Source organism: Ursus maritimus, unplaced genomic scaffold (genome assembly GCF_017311325.1).
Source record: "Ursus maritimus isolate PB19 unplaced genomic scaffold, ASM1731132v1 scaffold_7, whole genome shotgun sequence".
Lineage (NCBI taxonomy): Eukaryota > Metazoa > Chordata > Mammalia > Carnivora > Ursidae > Ursus > Ursus maritimus.
This window is the reverse complement of record NW_024426885.1, coordinates 25,802,332-25,823,530: the sequence shown is the minus strand read 5'-3', so window position 1 is coordinate 25,823,530 and position 21,199 is coordinate 25,802,332. Positions and strand designations below refer to the sequence as shown.

Below are 21,199 nucleotides of genomic sequence, written 5' to 3'. Positions count from 1 at the left end.
GAGAGGGAGAAACAGGTTTCCTGCTGAGCAGGGAGCCCAATGCGATCCGGGCCTTGACGCAGGTTTTGATCCCAGAACCCTGGGATCATGACCCGAAGGCAGAGGCCTAATGACTGAGCCACCCAGGTGCCCCTGACAGAAAATTTCATGGGAACATTTTCACTAAAAGTTTCAAAAGAAGGAGGCAACTGACTGGCTCCACTGGGGGAGCATGTGACTCTTGATCTCAGGGTCATGATTTTGAGCCCCATGTTGGGGGTAGAATTTACTTAAGGACAAAATAAAGATTCAAAGGAGGATTTTCCTAAACTACACATAAATTCTATCATTTAGTATGCTTCTCACATAACTTATAAAATTTGAAAATTACTACACAATAATTCCAGGAGAGAGTCTACAAAACAACTGCCCCATTTATTAAAAGGGCCAAGTGAAAAAGTCATTAGCACAAGCCAGTCTCTGCTGATCCCACAATTTGTTTTTCTGCATCCCTGTCGCCTGCCTCTCCTCTGCTGTCCAGTGTCTTCACATTTTCACTCAAATATCTGTTTTTTCTGGTCAGTAGCTAAGGATAAGGTTAACCTATCTTTTTTTTTTTAATAGCTATTAATCTAGTCAAGTAAAAAAAAATTTTAAGAAACTTTATCAAAAAATAGACTACTAATGAAAAAAAATACTCTGAGGACACCTGGGTGGTTCTGTCGGTTAAGCATCTGCCTTCAGCTCAGGTCATGATCCCAGCGTCCTGGGATCCTAAGACCCCAGGACCTAGCGGCCATCTGGCTCCCTGCTCACTGGGGTGTCTTCTTCCCCCTCTCCCTGATCTTGTGCTCTTGCTCGCTTGCTCTCTCTCTCTCCCTCCCTCTCAAATAAATAAATAAAATCTTAAAAAAAAAGGAAGAAAAAAATACTCTCACAGTATCAGGGAAAGTTAAATATTTATAGTGTCTCTGACTGATCTTAAAACATGGACTGGGGCACCTGGCTGGTTCAGTCAGTGGGGTGTGTGACTCTTGATCTTAGGGCTGTGAGCTCGAGTCCCATGATGGAGTGGAGATTACTTTAAAATACTTTTAAAAATTATGGATTCCATCTCAACATTTGCTGCAACATGGACGGCACTGGAGGAGATAATGCTAAGTGAAATAAGTCAAGCAGAGAAAGACAATTATCATATGATTTCTCTCATCTATGGAATATAAGAACTAGGATGATTGGTAGGGGAAGAAAGGGATAAAGAAAGGGGGGTAATCAGAAGGGGGAATGAAACATGAGAGACTATGGACTATGAGAAACAAACTGAGGGCCTCAGAGGGGAGGGGTTGGGGGAATGGGATAGACCGGTGATGGGTAGTAAGGAGGGCACGTACTGCATGGTGCACTGGGTGTTATACGCAACTAATGAATCATCGAACTCTACATCGGAAACCGGGGATGTACTGTACGGTGACTAACATAATATAATAAAAAATCATTAAAAAAAATTATGGATTCCAAAAATCAAGTTTAATAAAGCTCTTCTAAAATGAAGTTATAATCCATGGCACTCAGAACGATGCTTTACCTAAGCAAAGCCATTTCATATCTTCCTTGGCAGATGCTTTTAAATTTTTACTTGGTTGTATGAGGAAGAGCTAGAGAAGATTTTTCTTTCTTTCTTTTTTTTTTTTTTTTCAAAGATTTTATTTATTTATTTGACAGAGAGAGACAGCCAGCGAGAGAGGGAACACAAGCAAGGGGAGTGGGAAAGGAAGAAGCTCTCAGCGGAGGAGCCTAATGCAGGGCTCGATCCCAGGACCCCGGGATCACGCTCTGAGCCGAAGGTAGACGCTTAATGACTGAGCCACCCAGGCGCCCCTAGAGAGATTTTTCTTGATGGATATTAAACCAACTCTAGATTATCCAGAGACAAGTTAGTCATCCAGCTATGTGAATGGAGGGCTCTTTGTTTCCCCTCTTGCTCTGGTCCTCCTCCCTCCTGCTACCACCTTTTGGCCATTTAACTGCTCCTAAGTATTTCTCCACAAGAGGGGAAGGCAGAGATAAGGAACGATGACACTAACAAGTGGGCTTGGTATGGTAGCTCCAGCAAAAGTCTAAGAGGAAGTTGAAACTGACAGAGGAGGTCTCTGGGTAATGTGGTTTTCAATTATTTGTGCTCTAGAAGTACTGAGGCTCAAGTGTGAATGATATCATGGAAAAAATACGGGAGATGATTGTTTGAGATCTCTCGCTTGATATCTTACACTTTGGATATGGAAATGATGACACCGTTACTTTGTTTATATTATGTTGCATCTGAACACAAAACTGATAATATGACCATATCTTGAAAAACTATGCATTTTTAATCTATCAAAAAGCTGTTATCTTCTGGTCTAAGAGAAATGGGACGTTCTATCCCCTCCCTTCTATGACCCCTCAAGTTTTATTTCTTAGTCATTTCCCCCAAATTATTAAAGCTGAAGTCAGCTGTTCTCAATATCCTCTTCCCTGAGAATAACTGGCACTTTTAGGAGTTGCGCTTTGTGTGTGTGTGTGTGTGTGTGTGTGTGTTTCCATCTCGTTCTTTTTTTTTTTAAATGTAATATTCATTTCAGGGGTACAGGTCTGTGATTCATCAGTCTTATACAATACACAGCGCTCACCACAACACATACACTCCCCAGTGTCCAACATCCAACCACCCCATCCCCCACCCCCTCCCCTCCAGCAACCCTGTTTGTTTCCTGAGATTAAGAACCCTGACTCTTTCAAACCTCTAGAGAACCACTTAATGCTCGAAAGTGGGGTCTGTCAATCTTTTTCTGTAAGGGGTCAGGTGGTAAATATTTTAGGCTCTGCTGCCTATACAATCTTTTTCATAACTGTTGGACTTTGCTATTGTAGTGCAAAAGCAACCATAGAAAATCCGTAAACAAGGGGACATGGCTGTGTTCCAACAGTACTTTATTTACGGACTCTGAACTTTACATTTCATATTATTTTCATGTGTCATGAAATCTTATTCTTTTGATTCCCCCCCCCACTTAAAAATGTGAAAATCATTCTTAGCTCACAGGCTACATAATAATAGGAGGCAGGCTGGATCGGTTTGTCAACACCTGCTCTAAAGTAAGAATTTCTTGGGATTACTCCCTTCTGCCTGTGGGCGCCAAAAAGTAAGCATCACTAAAGTCTCCCCTCCCACTGCCATCAGCTCTAAGTCAGAGTCTCCCAAAGAGCCTGAACAGCTGTGGGGGCTCTACACCGGAGGTTTGAGCTTTGAAACAACTGATGAGAGTCTGAGGAGCCATTTTGAGCAATGAGGAACTCTTACGGACGGTGTGGTAATGAGAGATCCAAACACCAAGGGCTCCAGAGGCTTTGGGTTTGTCATGGATGCCAATGTGGAGGAGGGGGATGCAGCCATGAACACAAGGCCACCTAAGGAGGATGGAAGAGTTGTGGAGCCAAAGAGGGCTGTCTCAAGAGAAGATTCTCAAAGGCCTGGTGCCCACTTAAGTGTGAAAAAGATTTTTGTTGGTGGCATGAAAGAAGACAACGAAGAACACCAAGACATTTTGAACAGTTTGGGGAAATTGAAGTGATTGAAATCATGACTGACCGAGTCAGTGGCAACAAGAGAGGCTTTGCTTTTGTAATACTGGATGACCATGACTCTGTAGACAAGATTGTCATTCAAAAATCCCATACCGTGAATGGCCCCAACCGTGAAGTAAGGAAAGCCCCATCTAAGCAAGAGATGGCGAGTGCTTCATCCAGCCAAAGAGGCTGAAGTGGTTCTGGAAACTTCGGTGGTGGTGATGGAGGTGGTTTTGGTGGGAATGACAACTTTGGTCATGGAGGGAAGTTCAGTGGCAAGGTAGGCTTTGGTGGCAGTAGTGGTGGGTGGCTATGGCGGCAGTGGGGACGGCTCTAACAGATTGGGTAATGACGGAAGCAACCCTGGAGGTGGCAGAAGGCGTAATGGTTTTGGCAATGACAACAATCAATCTTCAAATTTTAGACCCATGAAAGGAGGAAATTTTGGAGGCAGGAGCTCTGGCCCCTATGGTGGTGGAGGCCAATACTTCGCCAAACCATGACACCAAGGTAGCTATGGGTTCCAGCAGCAGCAGTAGCTCTGGCGGTGGCAGTGGATTTTCATTATTGCCAGGTAACAAAGCTGAGCAGGACAGGAGGGCCAGGCAAGTGACAGGGTAGCTACAGGTTATAACGGATTTGTGACCTCACCCAAGCACAGTGGTGGCAGGGCCCAGCTGCTACAAAGAAGACAAGTTTTAGACAATACTCGTGTATGGGCAAAAAACTCAAGGACTGGATTTGTGACTAATTGTCTAACAGGTTATTTTAGTTTCTGTTCCATGGAAAGTGTAAAGCATTCCAACAGAGGGTTTTAATGTAGATTTATTTTTTTTGCACCCATGCTGTTGATTGCTAAATTTAATAGTCTGATCATGATGCTGAATGTGTCTTTAAAAAATAAAGTAAGTAAGAATTTCTTATCGCACTCGAGATAAATGAAAAGAGTTAACCAGGTAACTAAATGTGTCAAGCTTTGACCCTGCTCTTCTAGGCAGTGTGGAGGCTAGGGTAATAGGTCTTTCCAACCAACAATGAAAGACTATTAAATAGGGGCAAACTAATATAACCCATTAACCACTGCCACTCCAAGCCGCTTATGAAACTGGCAGACTGGGCTGAGTCACAAGGCCTTAGAATCTAACCCCAGGGACTCAGCGGCTCCCCCAGACTTGTTTAATCTCAAACGGTACTGGAAAATAATGAAAGATTAACTTGGAATCCAAAACACTGTCTGGAACTGGCAGCCTAAGGTAGCTGGAGAAAGCTCCTTTCAGGTAGCTCAGACTTTTCCTGGGTTGTCTGATAATTCCGGGGCACTCTCAGCTAGTAAGAAATGGGGAATCTGGGTCATGTTACAACTACCTTGCAGTCTCCCCTCAAGGTGTTAGAGCTTGTGATTTAAAAGTAGACCAGAAAGATTGAGGTCTCCTTATTAATCTTCATGGTCATTAATGTCCTTATATATTGCTTTTATTTGGGTATTTCTTTCAAAGTACCTTAATCCAGCAGGTGAACAGACTGAACTGTTCTCTCAGCCACCTGCTTTTCCCTAATTCTTGATTCAAAAAGCACAAGAAAAATCTATAGCTCCCCACCACCCGTTTTATTGAGGTATAATTGGCATACAGCACTGTATAAATTTAAGGTGTATAGCATAATGATTTGATTTCAATGTATAGTTTAATTAATTCACTTTAATTTTAATTTTTTATTTTTTTTAAAGATTTTATTTATTTATTTGACAGAGCGAGAGACAGCCAGCAAGAGAGGGAACATAAGCAGGGGGAGTGGGAGAGGAAGAAGCAGGCTCCCAGCAGAGGAGCCCGATGTGGGGCTCGATCCCAGAATGCCGGGATCACGCCCTGAGCCAAAGGCAGATGCCTAACGACTGAGCCACCCAGGTGCCCCTAATTCACTTTAATTTTTAAAAAGATTTTATTTAGTTATTTGTCAGAGAGAGCACAAGCAGGGGGAGAGGCAGGCAGAGGGAGAAGCAGGTTCTCCACTGAGCAAGGAGACTGATGCAGGACTTGATACCAGGACCCTGGGATCATGACCTGAGCCGAAGGCAGATGCTTAACCGACTGAGCTACCTAGGCGCCCCTCTCACTTTAATTTTTAAGCAGTTTTTTATTTACAGAGTAACTGGATAGATAGCACAGAGAGTTCTGTATACCTACCCCACCTCCATCCCCTCCCCCAGTCTCCCTGGTAACCTCTTGCATTAGTGTAGTGCACTTCTCACAATTCATGAACCAATACGGATACATCAAGTTCATTCTCTGTATTTTAAAGTTCTACAGTTTTTGACTGACCCAAACTAACATGTGTGCACCTTGCAGTTTCATACAAAATAGTTTTGTCACTCTAAACAGCCTAATGTCACCTATTCATCCATCCCTCCACTCTCCCCTGGGAGTTCTGGCAACCACTAATCTTTTACTTGTAGAGATTTTTACTAATTTCTATAGTTTGCCTTTTTAAAAATGTCATATAGTTGAAAACAGAGAGTATGGATCCTTTTTCAGACAGACTTTCACTTAGCAATATGCATTTAAGTTTCCTCTCCCTTTGCCCCTCCCCCTCCTAAAATACACACACACACACACACACACACACACACACACACACCCCTCCTAAAACTCAGCAATAAGAACACAAACAGCCCAGTTAAAACTGGGCAAAAGACACCTCACCAATGAAGATGCACAGATAAGCATATGAAAGATCATCAACATCTTAGGGAACTAAAATTTAAAACAATGAAATGTCACTTTGTGGCTTGATAGCCCCTTTAAAAAATTTTTTTTTCATTTCTTTTTATCAGGAAATAATACCCTATTATATAGATGTACCACAGTTTCTTTATTCATTCACCTACTGTAAGACAACTCAGTTGCTTCCAATTTTTGGTAATTATGAATAAAACTGCTATAAGCATTCACGTGCAGGATTCTGTATGGACACAAATTTTCATCTAATTGGGTAGATTAGAGTGATTGCTGCATCACACAGTTTAGTAAGATTACATTTAGCTTTGTTAGAAACTGCACACTGTTGGGGCGCCTGGGTGGCACAGCGGTTAAGCATCTGCCTTCGGCTCAGGGCGTGATCCCAGCGTTCTGGGATCGAGCCCCACATCAGGCTCCTCCGCTAGGAGCCTGCTTCTTCCTCTCCCACTCCCCTGCTTGTGTTCCCTCTCTCGCTGGCTGTCTCTATCTCTGTCGAATAAATAAATAAAATCTTAAAAAAAAAAAAAAGACACTGCACACTGTCTTCCGAAGTGGTTGTACTATTGCATTCCCACGGGCAATGAATAGGAGTTCCTGTTGCTCTTCCTCCTTGCAGGCATTTGGTATTACCAGTTTTTTGGATTTTAACCATTCTGGTAGGTACGTAGTGACATTTCATTGTTTTAATTTTTAGTTCCCTAAGATGTTGATGATCTTTCATATGCTTATCTGTGCATCTTCATTAGTGAGGAGTCTTTTGCCCAGTTTTAACTGGGTTGTTTGTGTTCTTATTGTTGAGTTTTAGGAGGGGTGTGTGTGTGTGTGTGTGTATTTTAGGAGGGGGAGGGGCAAAGGGAGAGGGAGAGAGAATCTTAAGCAGGCTCCATGTTCAGTGTGGAGCCCGACGAGGGGCTTGATCTCACAACACTGAGATCATGACCTGAGCCAAAATCAAGTGTTGGATACTTAACCAACTGAGCCTCCCAGGCACCCCTCTTTGTATATTTTAGATACAAGTACTTTATCCCATGTGTGTTTTGCAAATATTTTCCCCAGTCTGTGGCTTGTCTCTTCATTTTCTTAACAGTGTCTTTCTCAGAGCAGAAGTTTTAAATTCTAGTGAAGTATATCTTACAAATTTTTGTCTATTTCATTTTGTATTTTTCTAAGCACTGGGGATACAACAGTTGGGAAAACAAAACAAAACAAAACAAAAACAACAAAGTCCCTGTCTTTGTGGACATTACATTCCAGGGGGGAGAAGGGTAATAAATAAAAAGATTTCTGATGGTGATGAGTACCAATAAGTCTGATCAAAGAAAAAAAAAAAAAGAAAAATTATAGTGCCAGAAGGGTAGGGATAGGAGGCACAATTTTAAATATAGTAATCAGAGAAGGTCTCAGTGGTAAAGGGACATGTGAGCAGAGATTTGAAGGAGGTGAGGGAATAAGCCATGAGGATATCTAAGGGAAAAGAATCCTAGCACTGCAAATAGCAATGACCAAGGACCAAGCAGTATGCCAGTGTTACAGAAACAGCAAGCAGGCCAGTGTGGCTGGCACCAAGTTAGACAGGGGGAAGACAAGACAGGTAAGACAAGCCAGAAGGCAGGGGGCCTTGTAGGCCACTGTAAGAACTGTGGCTTTATTCTGAGATGGGAAGCTTATGTTTTTTTTGTTTTTGTTTTTTAAAGATTTTATTTATTTGTTTGACAGACAGAAAGAGCACAAGCAGGGGGAGCACCAGAGGGAGAGGGAGAAGCAGGCTCCCTGCAGAGCAGGGGGAGCCCTATATAGGACTTGATCCCAGGACCCCAGGATTACGACCTGAGCTGAAAGCAGTTGCCCAACCAACTGAGCCACCCAGGTGCCCGGGAACCTTATATTTTAACAGGATCACTATAGATACAGCGCTGAGAAGAGATTTTAGGGAGGAAAGGCAGAAGCAAGGAGACTAGTGGGGTTGACACGGCAATAATCGATGCACAGTAGCAGTGGGCCGGAAAGAAGTGGTCAGATTCTAGAAATATTCTGAAGGTAGAACTGATGGGATTGGCTGATAGGTCAGAGGTGGGGAGTGAGAAGAAAAGAAGCCAAGGGTGACACCAATGTCTTTGGACGAATGGAATTGTCGTTTACTGAGAAGACTGTAGAAGCAGCAGGCTTGGAGAGGGGTGGATGAAGATAGGAATTTGGTTCTGGACATGTTGAGGATGGAGGGACTTACTAGCTACTGAAGTGGAGATGTCCAATGGGCAGCTACCTACACATGAAACTGAGGTTCAGGGGAGTTTCCGGTTAGAGATAAAGGGGTGGGATTCACCAGCATGTAGGTGGTAATTAATGCCTGGAAATGGGATGAGGTCACTTAAGCCACAACTTAGAGAAGGCAAGCACAGGCCTGAACTCTGGAGCACTCCAACATCTGGAGGGAAACAAGGTTTGGGAAAATAGCAGTGGAGACTGAGAAAGAGTAGCCAGTGAGATATGAGGAAAATTCAAGATAGAATGGTATTCTGGAAAACAGGGGAAGATGATGTTTCAATGACAGCATGACTGACTTCATTAACTGTATGGCTAGGTCAAGTAAGAGGAGGATGGAAAAGCTTAGCAATGTGGAATTCTTGGTGAGCCTGAATGGAGGGTTCAAGAGAAAACAGGAGGAGGAAGTGAGGACAGAGACTTCAAAACTCTTTTACAGAGTTTTGTTTTAAAGAGAAACTGAGGAATAGGACAGTATCTGGATGGGATACACAGCCAGGACAAGAGTTTTTTGTTTCTAAACAAGAGAAGCCACAGGCTGTGTGCATGTCGATAGAATGATCCAGTAGAAAGACATATAGGAAGCAAAAGCAGAGAGTGAAGTTATTTGAGATGCAAGATGGTTTCTATTGGTAATGAAGTCACCAACATGGCTGACTTTATGGCAGTTCCTTGTCTATGGGCAGAATTGTAGTAAATGCAAACTTTCCATAGAGTTTAATGAAAATAATATGCAGGGTTTTTTTCCTATCCAAGTTCAAGAGACCCCCTGGTTTTAGGCCATGATCATGATAGAGAGTAGCTAAGGTAGGGTGAATGAACTAAGAGGCTGAGTTTGGAGAGCGGTGGATGAAGATAGGAGTATGAGGATACTGAAATCTCTGAGAATTCTGAAACAGTAGTCCTACAGAACGTGACAGTGAGCTGGGAGCTAAATCTCAGCCCTTCCTGAAGGAATGCTGCCTGAGCCAGGGAATCCCCGGTACACAAGGCAGCTGCTTCTACTTCTGGACAGTTAAAATGATAGGAGACTTTTTCCTTATTCTGAATTAAAATCTACCACCTAATACTCCCCAAACTGCTCCTCACCCAGTCCTCTAGAACTATTCATGATGAGGCAAAACTCTCTGACTTAACATAGCTCTTGAAGCAACTGAAAACAGTTCCAAGTTTCTTTTCTAGAAGAACATCTGTCCTTCAACCATTCCTTATGCAACATTATTTCCAGGACCTCCACCACCATCTTGGTTGCCTCTTTGGGATACTCTTGTTGATTTCCTTGTTGATTTCCCTTCTGATGTTCAGTTCACTATGGTAATTAATACTTTATTTTGTCAAGGTGAGGGTGGGCACAACATTGTTACTGAGCAAAAGCAAAACTCACATATAAATTATACAAAGATGTTTCTCTCTCACAATCTGCAGCCTCTTGCTAGCCCTAAATTCATAGTGACTAATGTTATAGCAGTGGAATTACTGACAAGAAAGAACATTACAGTGTTAATATTCCTAACACACTGCAGAAAAAAACTATGAATTAGTGCATCAGAAGGACTACTTACGAGAATATCGGTATTTTCAAAATAATTTCTCCAGTATGGTCTGATTTTTCTCTGTCCACCAATGTCCCATACATTCAGTTTAAAACCTTGTGATTGTACACTTTTGATGTTAAAACCCTGAAACAGAGGCAAAAACACCAAGCTTTATTAAGCTTTGAGATCATAATTCTGACAAAGTTATATTTAACAGCTATGTTATTAATTATGAGGTACTCTGCCAAATGTGATACTGGTAATACTGAAAATAGTGTGCTATGATAAGGAAGAAAGAAATGTGTTTTTACATGTTTACTTCATTTGGGTTTGGAGTCAATATTACTGTCATGGCTAACACGATGCTTTGTCTAATAAGTGTATACACGTGCACACACATACACACACACACAAACTGCCAAGGACACCTGGGAATGAGAATAGTTCTGATAATTAACACAGACTACACCTCCTGATGGATCCTCAAGATGGTAACATTTAACAGAATATTACATTTAACTAACAAAGAAACAGAAGCTGAATCTGAAGACTCAATAGAACAGAACAAATTCTAAGTTTAAAAAGAGGCAAGAGGGGTGCCTGGGTGGTTCAGTTGGTTGAGCATCTGCCTTTGGCCCAGGTCATGATTCCTGGGTCCTGGGTTTGAGCCCCATGTCGGGCTCTCTGCTCCACAGGGAGCCTGCTTCTCCCTCTGCCTGCCGCTCCCCCTGCTTGTGCTCTCTCTCTCTCCCTGTCAAAAAAAAAAAAAAAAAGGCAAGAGCTACAGCCTGGACGACAGGGTTCTTTAAGAAATTTCTTCATATTGGGGTGCCTGGGTGGCTCAGTCGTTAAGCATCTGCCTTCAGCTCAGGGCATGATCCCAGCGTTCTGGGATCGAGCCCTGCATCAGGCTCTTCCGCTGGGAGCCTGCTTCTTCCTCTCCCACTCCCCCTGCTTGTGTTCCCTCTCTTGCTGGCTGTCTCTCTCTCTGTCAAATAAATAATAAATAAAATCTTAAAAAGAAAGAAAGAAAGAAAGAAAGAAAGAAATCCTCTAAAATATGATATTAAAAAAAAAAGAAATTTCTTCATATGGATTAATCAGGAAAAGGAGGGAGCTGAAGTCACGACACTACGGGAGAAGCTGGTTTGTAACTGGACTCTTAGCCCTGTGAGGAAGGGATGACCTGGAACAGCATGTCCAAACGCTGAAGTGGGGCCCTCACTTATAGACAGTAATGCAAGTAAACAAGCAGGCTTTGGAAACTGTTCTTTTATAAGCATTTCTGATGAAAAGAAAGTATTCATTTTCAGGACAGTGACTCAAGGTGGAACTTTGAGGAAGGTGAGCAAATCAGGGGCAGGTGCAACTATGAGCTGAGAGTTGGTGTGCAGAGAAACAAATTAACAAGACCTCTGGGGTTTGGAGAGAAGGCATTTCATGAGTAATAATTAAAAAATAAATCTTTTTCTGAGAACGATATAGTGAAATCAGGACTTGAAAAATCCAATCAACAGCTTGCTACCACAGAAGTGACATTTCATCCAGGATAACGGGAGTGAAGTGGGCCTGGGGATGCCTCCATAAACATTTGTCTCGTCTGGCAGCCTGCCAATACTACTTGCCTCGTGCAGAAGGACAAGGCACAGTGTGACAGTGTAAGAACGCTGCCACCCAATTGCCACTGAGGATAAACAGACTCTAGGGGATACCTGGGGATGATGCTGACTATAGCTCCTGTAAGACACCAATGACTGTATAAATTAGAAGTTTAAGAACTCTGAAGGGAAGTGGCTTAAGCTTATTGTAAAAGACAGCTTCATTCTGACTCATTGACAAAACCACTTCTGTGTGCTTAAAAATTCTACATTAACTACAATATTAAATGTCAAAGCCAGTAATGTCAAATCTTCCTGGAATGAAGCAGGAGATAAACGAGAGTAACTCCTGGAATTTGACCATATGTATCAACTGCCTTAAAATTCTGTAAGTCATCAAAAAAAATTTTATAAGTCATCAAAAGAAAAAAAAATTCTATTAAGTCATCCGACCAACAAATCTAAGAAATTATTCTAAGGAAATAATAATGGGTACAAACATTTAGAGATGGGTATTACCTAAGTATATACATATATAATGTAGAAAGATGTTCAAGATGTATTATTCAGTGAAAATGATATGGTATATTCTTATGAGTCATTTATATTTTTTTAAAGATTTTATTTATTTATTTATTTATTTATTTATTTATTTATTTGAGAGAGAGAGCAGAGTGAGTGAGAGAGAACACGAGTGGGGGGAAGGGGCAGAAGGAGAGGGAGAAGCAGGCCCCCCGCTGAGCAGGGAGCCAATTGTGGGACTTGATCCCAGGACCCTGGGATCATGCGAGTTGAAGGCAGATGATTAACTGACTGAGCCACCTAGGTGCCTTGTCATTTTTATTTTTTATTTTAAACATACTCATCATGGGGTGCCTGGGTGACTCAGTCAGTAGAGCATGCGACTCTTGATCCCAGGGTTGTAACTTCGAGCCCCATGTGGGGTACAGAGATTAATTAAAAACAGTATCTTTAAGGGGCGCGTGGGTGGTTCAGTCGGTTGGGCATCTGACTCTTGGTTTTGGCTGGGGTCGTGATCTCAGGGTGGTGAGGTCCAGCCTGCCGCTGGGCTCCGTGTTCAGTGCAGAGTCTGCTTGAGATTCTTTCCCCTTCCTCTCCCCCCCCTCTGCTCATGCTCTCTCTCTAAAATAAATAAAATCTTTAAAAAGTAAATAAATCTTTAAATATACCCATCATATACATGCATAGAAAAAAAAGATACATTCTTAAATGTTAACAGTGGTTATGTCTGGGCATTGTAGGTGATTTCTAGTTTTGCAATTTTACTTATATTTTGTAAATTTACTATAATGAGCGCCTATTACTTTTTCTTTTTTTTTTTAAAGACTTTATTCATTTGAGAGAGAGAGAGAGTGAGAGAGTGCGTGCGCACAAGCAAGGGGAGCAGCAGGCAGAGGGAGAGGGAGAAGAAGCCCCTAGCTGAGCAGACAGCCCAACATGGGGCTTGATCCCAGGACCCGGGATCATGACCCAAGCCGGAGGCAGATGCCCAACCAACTGAGCCACCCTGGTACCCCTACTTTTTCTAATATAAAACAAAAACACAATGAAAACTTGTTTTTGTTTTAATCTTGTTAAATATTTTATTTTTAAGTAATCTCTACACCCAAAGTGGGGCTCAAACTCACAACCCTGAGATCAAGAGTCACATGTTCTTCTGACTGAGTCAGCCAGGCACCCCGAAATCTTGTTTTTAAAGAATAAATATGGGGCATCTGGGGGGCTCAGTTGGTTAAGCGCCCAACTCTTGATCTCAGCTCAGGTCTTGATCTCAGGGCTGTGAATTTAAGCCCCACGTTGGGTTCCTCGCTGGGTGTGCAGCCTACTTAAAAGTAACAAGAAAAAGGGGTGCTTGGGTGCCTCAGTTGGTTAAGCGTTGGACTCCTGATCTGGCCTCCTGTTGGGCTCTGCGCTCAGTGCGCAGTTTAGATTCTCGCCCTCTGCCCCTCCCCCGGCTCATGTCTCTCAAATAAATTTTTAAAAAAATATGAAAACTTGACATTATATAATAACAAAGTCACCTATAACATATCAAATAAAGCCTGAATATTAGAATTGGAACTTTGAGTCCATAACTTAAGAGTTCATTTCCATGTTCACAGTGCTGGACGCCCTCATTTTAGTGGTACTCTTAAGAGATACAGCTTACCGCTAATACTCAATTAAAAAGAAAAAACCCTAGACTTTTCTTTTTCTGGCAGAAATCCTGACACAGTAATATGTGTTTTTAGGCCTTCTAGGCTAGACTACTGTAATTTGCTCCTCCTTAGGCTATACATTAAATTTGTTCAGAAGCTGTAAAATTGCTCATTTGGTAGCAACTGAAATGACTTTTCTGCAGAAAGTTGCAGATCAGTAAGACTCACAAGCTGTGAAGTACACACACCAGCACAGCCATTCAAACCTGACACCAAACTTACATCACAGTACAGGGTGGGAAACGCTTGAAAAACTCTGCTTTTGCTAAAACCTCTAATGCTCAAACACTTTAAAGTGACTAAGACCAACGGGGCTGTCCTCTAGTTAGGAAACCCAATGGGCTGGTCAAAGGTCAAGCTTTCTCAGGATTTCCTACAGGGAAGGGGGTCTAAAGGAGGAGGGTTGTTCCACTTAGGATTTGTCTTTCTTCCACACTGGCAGCACCACTGTTGTCTTATCCTTCGTATTTTGCTTGCTTAGCCTTAGGAAAGAGACTGGATTAAAAAATAGAGGTAATTTTTAATTAAAAAAAATGATACATATTTGTATTTATTAGGTCTGAAAAATACACACGAAAATATTAACAGTAGTTTTTCTCACAGTACTCTGGCTTTTTCTTTTATATTCTCTCTGTATTTTCTTTTTCTTTCTTTTTTTTTTTTTAAAGATTTTATTTATTTGAGAGAGCACGCATACACAAGCATGGGGAGAGGCAGAGGGAGAGGGAGAAGCAGGCTCCCTGCTGAGCAGGGAGCCCGGTGTGGGGCTTGATCCCAGGATCCTGGGATCATGACCTGAGCCAAAGGCAGAAGCTTAACAGACTAAGCCACCCAGGTGCCCCTCTCTCTGTATTTTCTATACATATTAATTTCATTATGAGATGATTAAGCTAGTTTTTTCAAAGTAATCACTTAGAGCTAAGGGAGTTGATTGCTTATTTATTTTAGATGCTTATTTATTTTAGATGCTTATTTATTTTTTAAAAAATATTTTATTTATTTGAGTGGGGGGAGAAAGAGAGAGAGAGCACAAGTGGGGTAAAGGGCAGAGGGAGAAGCAGACTCCCTGCTGACCAGAAAGCCCGATTCGGGGCTTGATCCTGGGAGTCCAGGATCATGACCTCAGCTGGAGACAGACACTTAACTGACTGAGCCACCCAGGAGCCCCTATACATGCTTATTTTAAATGATTTATTTAAAAATTGGAAAAATATACATAACATAGAATTTACCATTTTTGAGTGTAGAGTTCAGTAGTACTAAGTGCATTCACAATGTTGTGCAACCATCACACCAGCCACACACAGAACTTTTTTCATCTTACAACACTGACTCTCTGTGCCCATTAAGCAATAACCCCTCCAATCCCCTCTGTCTCCAGGCCCTGGTAACCACTATTCTACTTTCTGTTTCTATGAATTTGACTACTTTAAATACCTCGTACCTATGGAATCTCTTGGTATGTTTTTGAAATCTTAGATTATTTTTAAATTGTATAGACTTTTCTCAGTAACAAAACTTGAGGGTGGACAAAATTGTATTTCCCACTTGCCTTCCATATTGCTATGATTACTTTCCATATGTCACACAAGCACCTGGGGCCAGGGCAGTGCTCACCTGTGTAGGTGTAATGTGGCTGATGTCTTCAGATGCAAGCTGCTTCAGAAGAGTGGTCTTGCCAGCATTATCCAAACCCAGGAGAAGGATTCTCACCTCCTGGTCTGGTGCACTTTTCAATTTGCGCAAAATTGAGAGCAAGCCCTTAAACAACCATGAAGAAGAGAGATTACTTTTGGGGCACTGACTTTGATATTAGTAGATATCAGAATATCTTCTCCTCCTTGAAAAAAGTTCTTGGTTGTGGAGTGCTCACAGTATTATTTTCCAGTTCAATGTCATTTATTCCATTTGCTTCCTCCTTCTAAGTTTTGGCAGAAGTACTTCAGCAAATTCAGCAACTCAATCAATAGCATGACTTATTCCTGTTCCTCCTATTAATTCAATTTAGCAGTCACCCCACATCTTCTGGGAGTGTGAACTACTACTCAATTCATGTTCCTAAAGCCCTTCGTATACACTTAGGGCACACATCATATCGGACTGTAGGTAATTGGTTTTTGTGTTCTTCTCCTAGAGTGAAGTTTCTTTAGGTAAGGGTTACAGTTTCGGTCTCTCACAATGCCTGGCACTTACTGGACAGACATTAGATAATAGACGTTGAATTAAATACAATTATCCACCCAAGTAAGTGCCAGAATTTACTGTGCTACACACACACACACACACACACTCCAAAACAAAAAGTTGTATAAAATTGTTTAAGACTTTATTTCAGTTTACACTTAAGACTTCAGCATTCAAAATACTCTATCATCTAAAAAAACCCCAAAACTATTTCCATCTAATTTTCACAAGACCTTATAGGATAGTGCATGGCATAAATTATGTTTTTCAGATGAAGAATCTGATACAACAGAAAGGTGAGAACATTGTCAAAGTCGGTCATGAAGAATAAAAACGATCACAATTTAACCAGGGTATTTTTGACTAGTAATTTAATATAATATTTGTTTCTTGTTTTTATTATTTTTTTAATGGCTAGAAATAAACCATATCGCTTTTAGCTATGAACATAAGAAAAATCGTATAAGATAGTTATTTGTTCTGTCCTGCAGCTGACAGTCTTGTCCCAATGAGGCATGAGTTACAACAAGAATCAAAGAATTCCAGAGTTTAAAGGGCATATAATCTAATCTCCCAGCCCAAGCAGAAATTCCTTCAAGCTGAGTCTTAGAATTATATAAAATGGTTATATTTTCTTTTTATCCTTATTGCACCAGGCAATAATTCAAACCAGCCTGTTCACTAAGATCAAATAACCATTCTGTGAAATAATTCTCAACAACTGAGTCTTTGGACGATGATATGCAAATACGCATAATTATTAAGAATTCCTTTCTGCCTCAGAGACTCTTTGTTTACCATTTCTAGTATTCTGTATTTGCACTGACTTGCTAAGGATTACATGAACCTCTCTGTGCCTCAGTTTTTTCCAGCAATAAGATGGAAGATTTAGTTTAAGACAGAAAGACAAATTCTATACCAAAAGATTTAGGGAAGAGTGATTGAATAGATTTCAAACAAACAAAAAGACGGGCAGGTCTTCTTTTCTCCCCCCCACCTTTGGCATGACATTTTTCTTTTGTTTTTATCTTATCTGGCCTTGAATACTTTGACACCATTCTTTTTTTAAACTATATTTATGAGAAGTCTCCCTGGCTTCTATTAGCTACATTGCAATCACTCATTTATAATACCACCTTTCAGAACAGTTAAAATTAGAATTCTGAGATCCTTGGGGGACTGGTAATATAAAAAGGCTAGAACAGGGAAAACACATTGTACTACTCATTCTGAGTTCTTGATTAGATGTCCTCATTACCTCTTCCAATAAAATTCTAAAATAACTGGAATTTATCACATCAGTACATGAAACAACAGTACAGGTAAAATTCTCATGCATTATCTCTGACTGTAGAAATCATGAAAGATGTTTCTATAAAATATTTTCAAGGTTCAAAATGAATGTTTTAGGTTTTTCTTCACATGTCTCGTCTTTTAAAACAAATCTGTAAATAAAAATACTGTTTTGTGCAGGCTGAGACTTTTTACACACTCATTATATTTAAAATTGAACAATGAAGAGAAAGTAATTTCTATCCATCTTAAAAGGAGAGAAGCAAAGCACAGAAGAGAAAAACATTCTAACTATATCTAAACTTTATTAACCTAAAGGTATCAAAAAATGATACTTCTACATCTCTAATGAGTGATTTTCCTTATCAGGAAACAATAAGTTCATATGCTTCACCTTTAAGTGAAATTACAGTGAAACGGAAAGTCCAGCTACTATTTTCTTCTATCAAAATGATAAATGGCATCTGAAGCATGGTCTAGGGAAGGCAAATGCAAATACAGTACAGCATCATCTTAACCCAACTACCGAGGACAGGGGATCACGGGATTATCAGGGTTTGCTAAATAGGGAAGAGGATATTTATAGATATCAGAGTTCTGCCTGAAAGGTACAAAGTAAGCTGATTTAAGAGGCTGGAGGAAAGAAGCAGAATAAGTCCATGTTTCTAAACATAAGTGTCCATACTTTATTTTAAATGTCAGATGAAGGGAGACAGCCGTTAGAAGTTAATTTTATTATGGGGCTGAGTTTTGCAGTATAAATACAAGGAAATGAATTTTTAAAGTGCATTTTTGGTTAAAATGCCTATTCCTTCCTTCCTTGATTCACATTAAATATCCACAATGTGATCCAGGTACAACAGTGAGCAAAACAGACATGATTTCTATGTAGGATTTGTACTCCTTTGACATTAAAGGCAATCTAAGAAATCAGAACTTCAGTTAATTGCATAAAGTCTATTATCGGCATGTGTGCATTTAAGTTATCTGCACCCTGGTGGACAGAAGTGGTCTGACTCAGTCATAAAACATCTAAACAAACTTTCTACAGGCAAATTATGAAGAGATGTGCTATTGACTACAGATATTTTATCTGCCTCAAAATCAGCTTAAACTCAACTACTGGCAGAGGCATGGTGCACTGACCTAAAATGATACAAACTAGGTCATTCAGAGAAACTGGGGTGGTGGACGGTGCGAGAGGAATGTGATGGTGGACGGAAAGTGTATGTGGCTGTGAGGAGCAGTTAAGATTTAAATATTAAAATTAGTAAGCCGACTGTCAAGTACATGCACTCCCCATAACTAGCTTAAATGGAACTGACTCAATGTATCTTTTCCTCTTTAACAAAAAATGTATGCTGCTCAGGGAGACCTTATTAACTTCCAAGAATTCCTATAGCTTTGACAGGGAGAACCTCACCCAAGGTTCTTCTTTCTCCTCATCTCTCTACTAAATAAATACAATGTTTCCTGAGGAACAAAATATGGGTATTTCCTCAGGAAGAGTGGGTTCCCACCTCACCAGAGTCCTAACAAAAACATTGGGGGTCGGAAGCGCCTGGCTGGCTCAGTCAGTAGAGCATGCAACTCTTGATCTCTGAATCGTGAGTTCGAGCCCCACATTGTGGGTAGAAATTACTAAAAAAAAGAAAATAAAAAAATAAAGAACAGTATGGGCTTCAGAATTTCATAGACTTGAATTCGCCTTTCTTACATGTGTAACCCTGGACACCTAAAAAATGGGAACAATACTTATACCTTAAGAAAAATGCTATGAAGATAAGTGAGATAACGTATGTAAAATGTAGTGCATAGTAGACACTCAAAGCTGTAGTTGTGTTGGTCTTTCTGTTTTTTAACTTTTCACTGACCATTTTCTGACCAGAAAACACCATTTTAGGAACAGTCGTCAAATGCTGAACATGCTTGCTGACTACCGCTAGGTTCATGTATGTAGAAAGTACTCCATAAATAATTTCTGAGTGGAGGAGTCATCTGTTAAATAGTAGTGATTACTTAATGCACTAACATTACTGTCATCTTAGTATCTCACCAAAGACTTGATATCAAAAGGCCAGGCTAAAATAGCTGACTAAAAGTTCAGAGAAAACATTTGGGTTTTAAAATAAGAAATAAAATTCATTAGTCATAGCTGAACGTTTAAAAAGCAAAAAAAAAAAACAAAAAAAAAACAACAACCTGGGACTCAGTCTTCAGTTGTACAGTTATCACAGGGATGGGTGGGATACCAGATGCGACACACTTAATCACATCACTGATGGTTTAAATTCTATGTTCCACTTTCAGTTCTAAGAATAGCTCACACTTTTGGAGATTAAAAAAATGTATTTGGGAAACCAGATAAAGAATCCAGAATGATTTGCCCTAATTTCATATTGTTCATTTTAGGAAAAAAGAAAAAGAGAAACAAAATCTGTCTTATCAATGAACACAACAGTTGTATACAATAGTGCTGAAGCACTGTCAATTTGCTGTCTACAGTGTCAAACTGCACCTGGAAACATGAGCCGTGGTTAATTTATTGTGGCCTGTAGTTATAAATTAAACAATCATGAAATTACACAGTCCACTTAATTGATAAACAAACTGGGAAAAGTTAGCCAACTCTCATGCGTTTCTCATTTATGATGACATCTCATTCTCTGTTGGTTTGGCATGCCTTTTTCATTCCAATTCTAGTTATTTTCTGTGTAAATATTTATGTTTGTACTCATTTGTTGAGAAAAACTTAGCCTTTAAATGGACAGCTCATGTATGAATGATTAATAAAAAGAAAACATGTAAAAATCTGTTTAGCCTGAGGTTAATAATACTGCAATGTAGCAAGTGTGAAATGTGATTGGCAACTTCCGATCAAATAATTCTACTTCTTTAACAATCTGACAATGTAAAATCAATTATTTTTCCTATCAAAATTTACTCATAGGATAATCTGGCCAAAGGTGCAGGCATTTTTTTCCCCTTGCAGACATCTAGTCTTTTCTTCATAAATTAATGGACATGGTTCGACATTTCTAAACGTCAAAAAGGACCGCGGTGTGGGGAAGTAACTGTTAAGATTGAGTGCCTGGCTCTGTGCAGTTTGTAAGCGAACCAACCTATTCTAAACGCTTCAAAGTCAATTTTGCTTGGACTTGCTCTAAAACTACTCAATTCCATTTCAATACCCTCCAACTAACTGCACAGAAATCAACAAGGAACAGCGTGTCAACGGTCAAATCTGTCACACATCATAATTTGGGAAAGCTTTAAGTCTGACAGAAAAGCCAATTGACAGCCAGTCCAGTTTTAATTTCCCGTTCTTTTTAGTTTGGAGATCCCAAGGTGAGATTAAGATCTTTGATTCTGGTGTGGTCATATGTAAAAGTTTGCAACAGGTTTGAAATGAAATACTAAGGACCGGGCAGCAAATTTGCCTCCATCAATATGGATTAAGTATTGAAGGGAAAATCGGTCATTAGCAACAACCAGACTTTACAGGACTCTCAGCAAATAAATAACTCGTTGCTGCAGAAGTGAGCTTGCCACGCAGGCACCAAGACGGCGTAAAATCCACCCGGCACCCCTTACAAGCGGTACCTCTTTGTGTGCTGGGATTTACACCCCTCCCCCCAGAGGCCCGCACATCTCGAGCAAGAGGATAGCTAGGCTACCATCTCCCCTGGTACCGCGGGGGAGACCTCAAAGACAGTAGCGCTGACCCTTCTCCCCGCTTCTGGCCGGACCTCGGTGGACCCACTTTCCAGCGGTGCGGGGAGGCCGAT

At 40.6% G+C, this 21,199-nt stretch overlaps 1 protein-coding gene and 1 pseudogene across 1 annotated transcript in view; one reads left to right on the top strand and one right to left on the bottom strand.

The window, feature by feature from the left end:
• Positions 1–21,199, bottom strand: part of ARL3 (ADP ribosylation factor like GTPase 3) — a 35,050-nt gene that overhangs the window by 13,316 nt on the left and 535 nt on the right. The window contains exons 2-3 of the mRNA XM_008710555.2: positions 15,552–15,695; positions 10,145–10,261 (exon numbers count right to left, since the gene is read on the bottom strand). Coding sequence (XP_008708777.1) covers positions 10,145–10,261; positions 15,552–15,695 — 261 coding nt within the window. The remainder of the gene's footprint in view (positions 1–10,144; positions 10,262–15,551; positions 15,696–21,199) is intronic.
• On the top strand, positions 2,928–4,351 carry LOC121101247 (annotated as a pseudogene).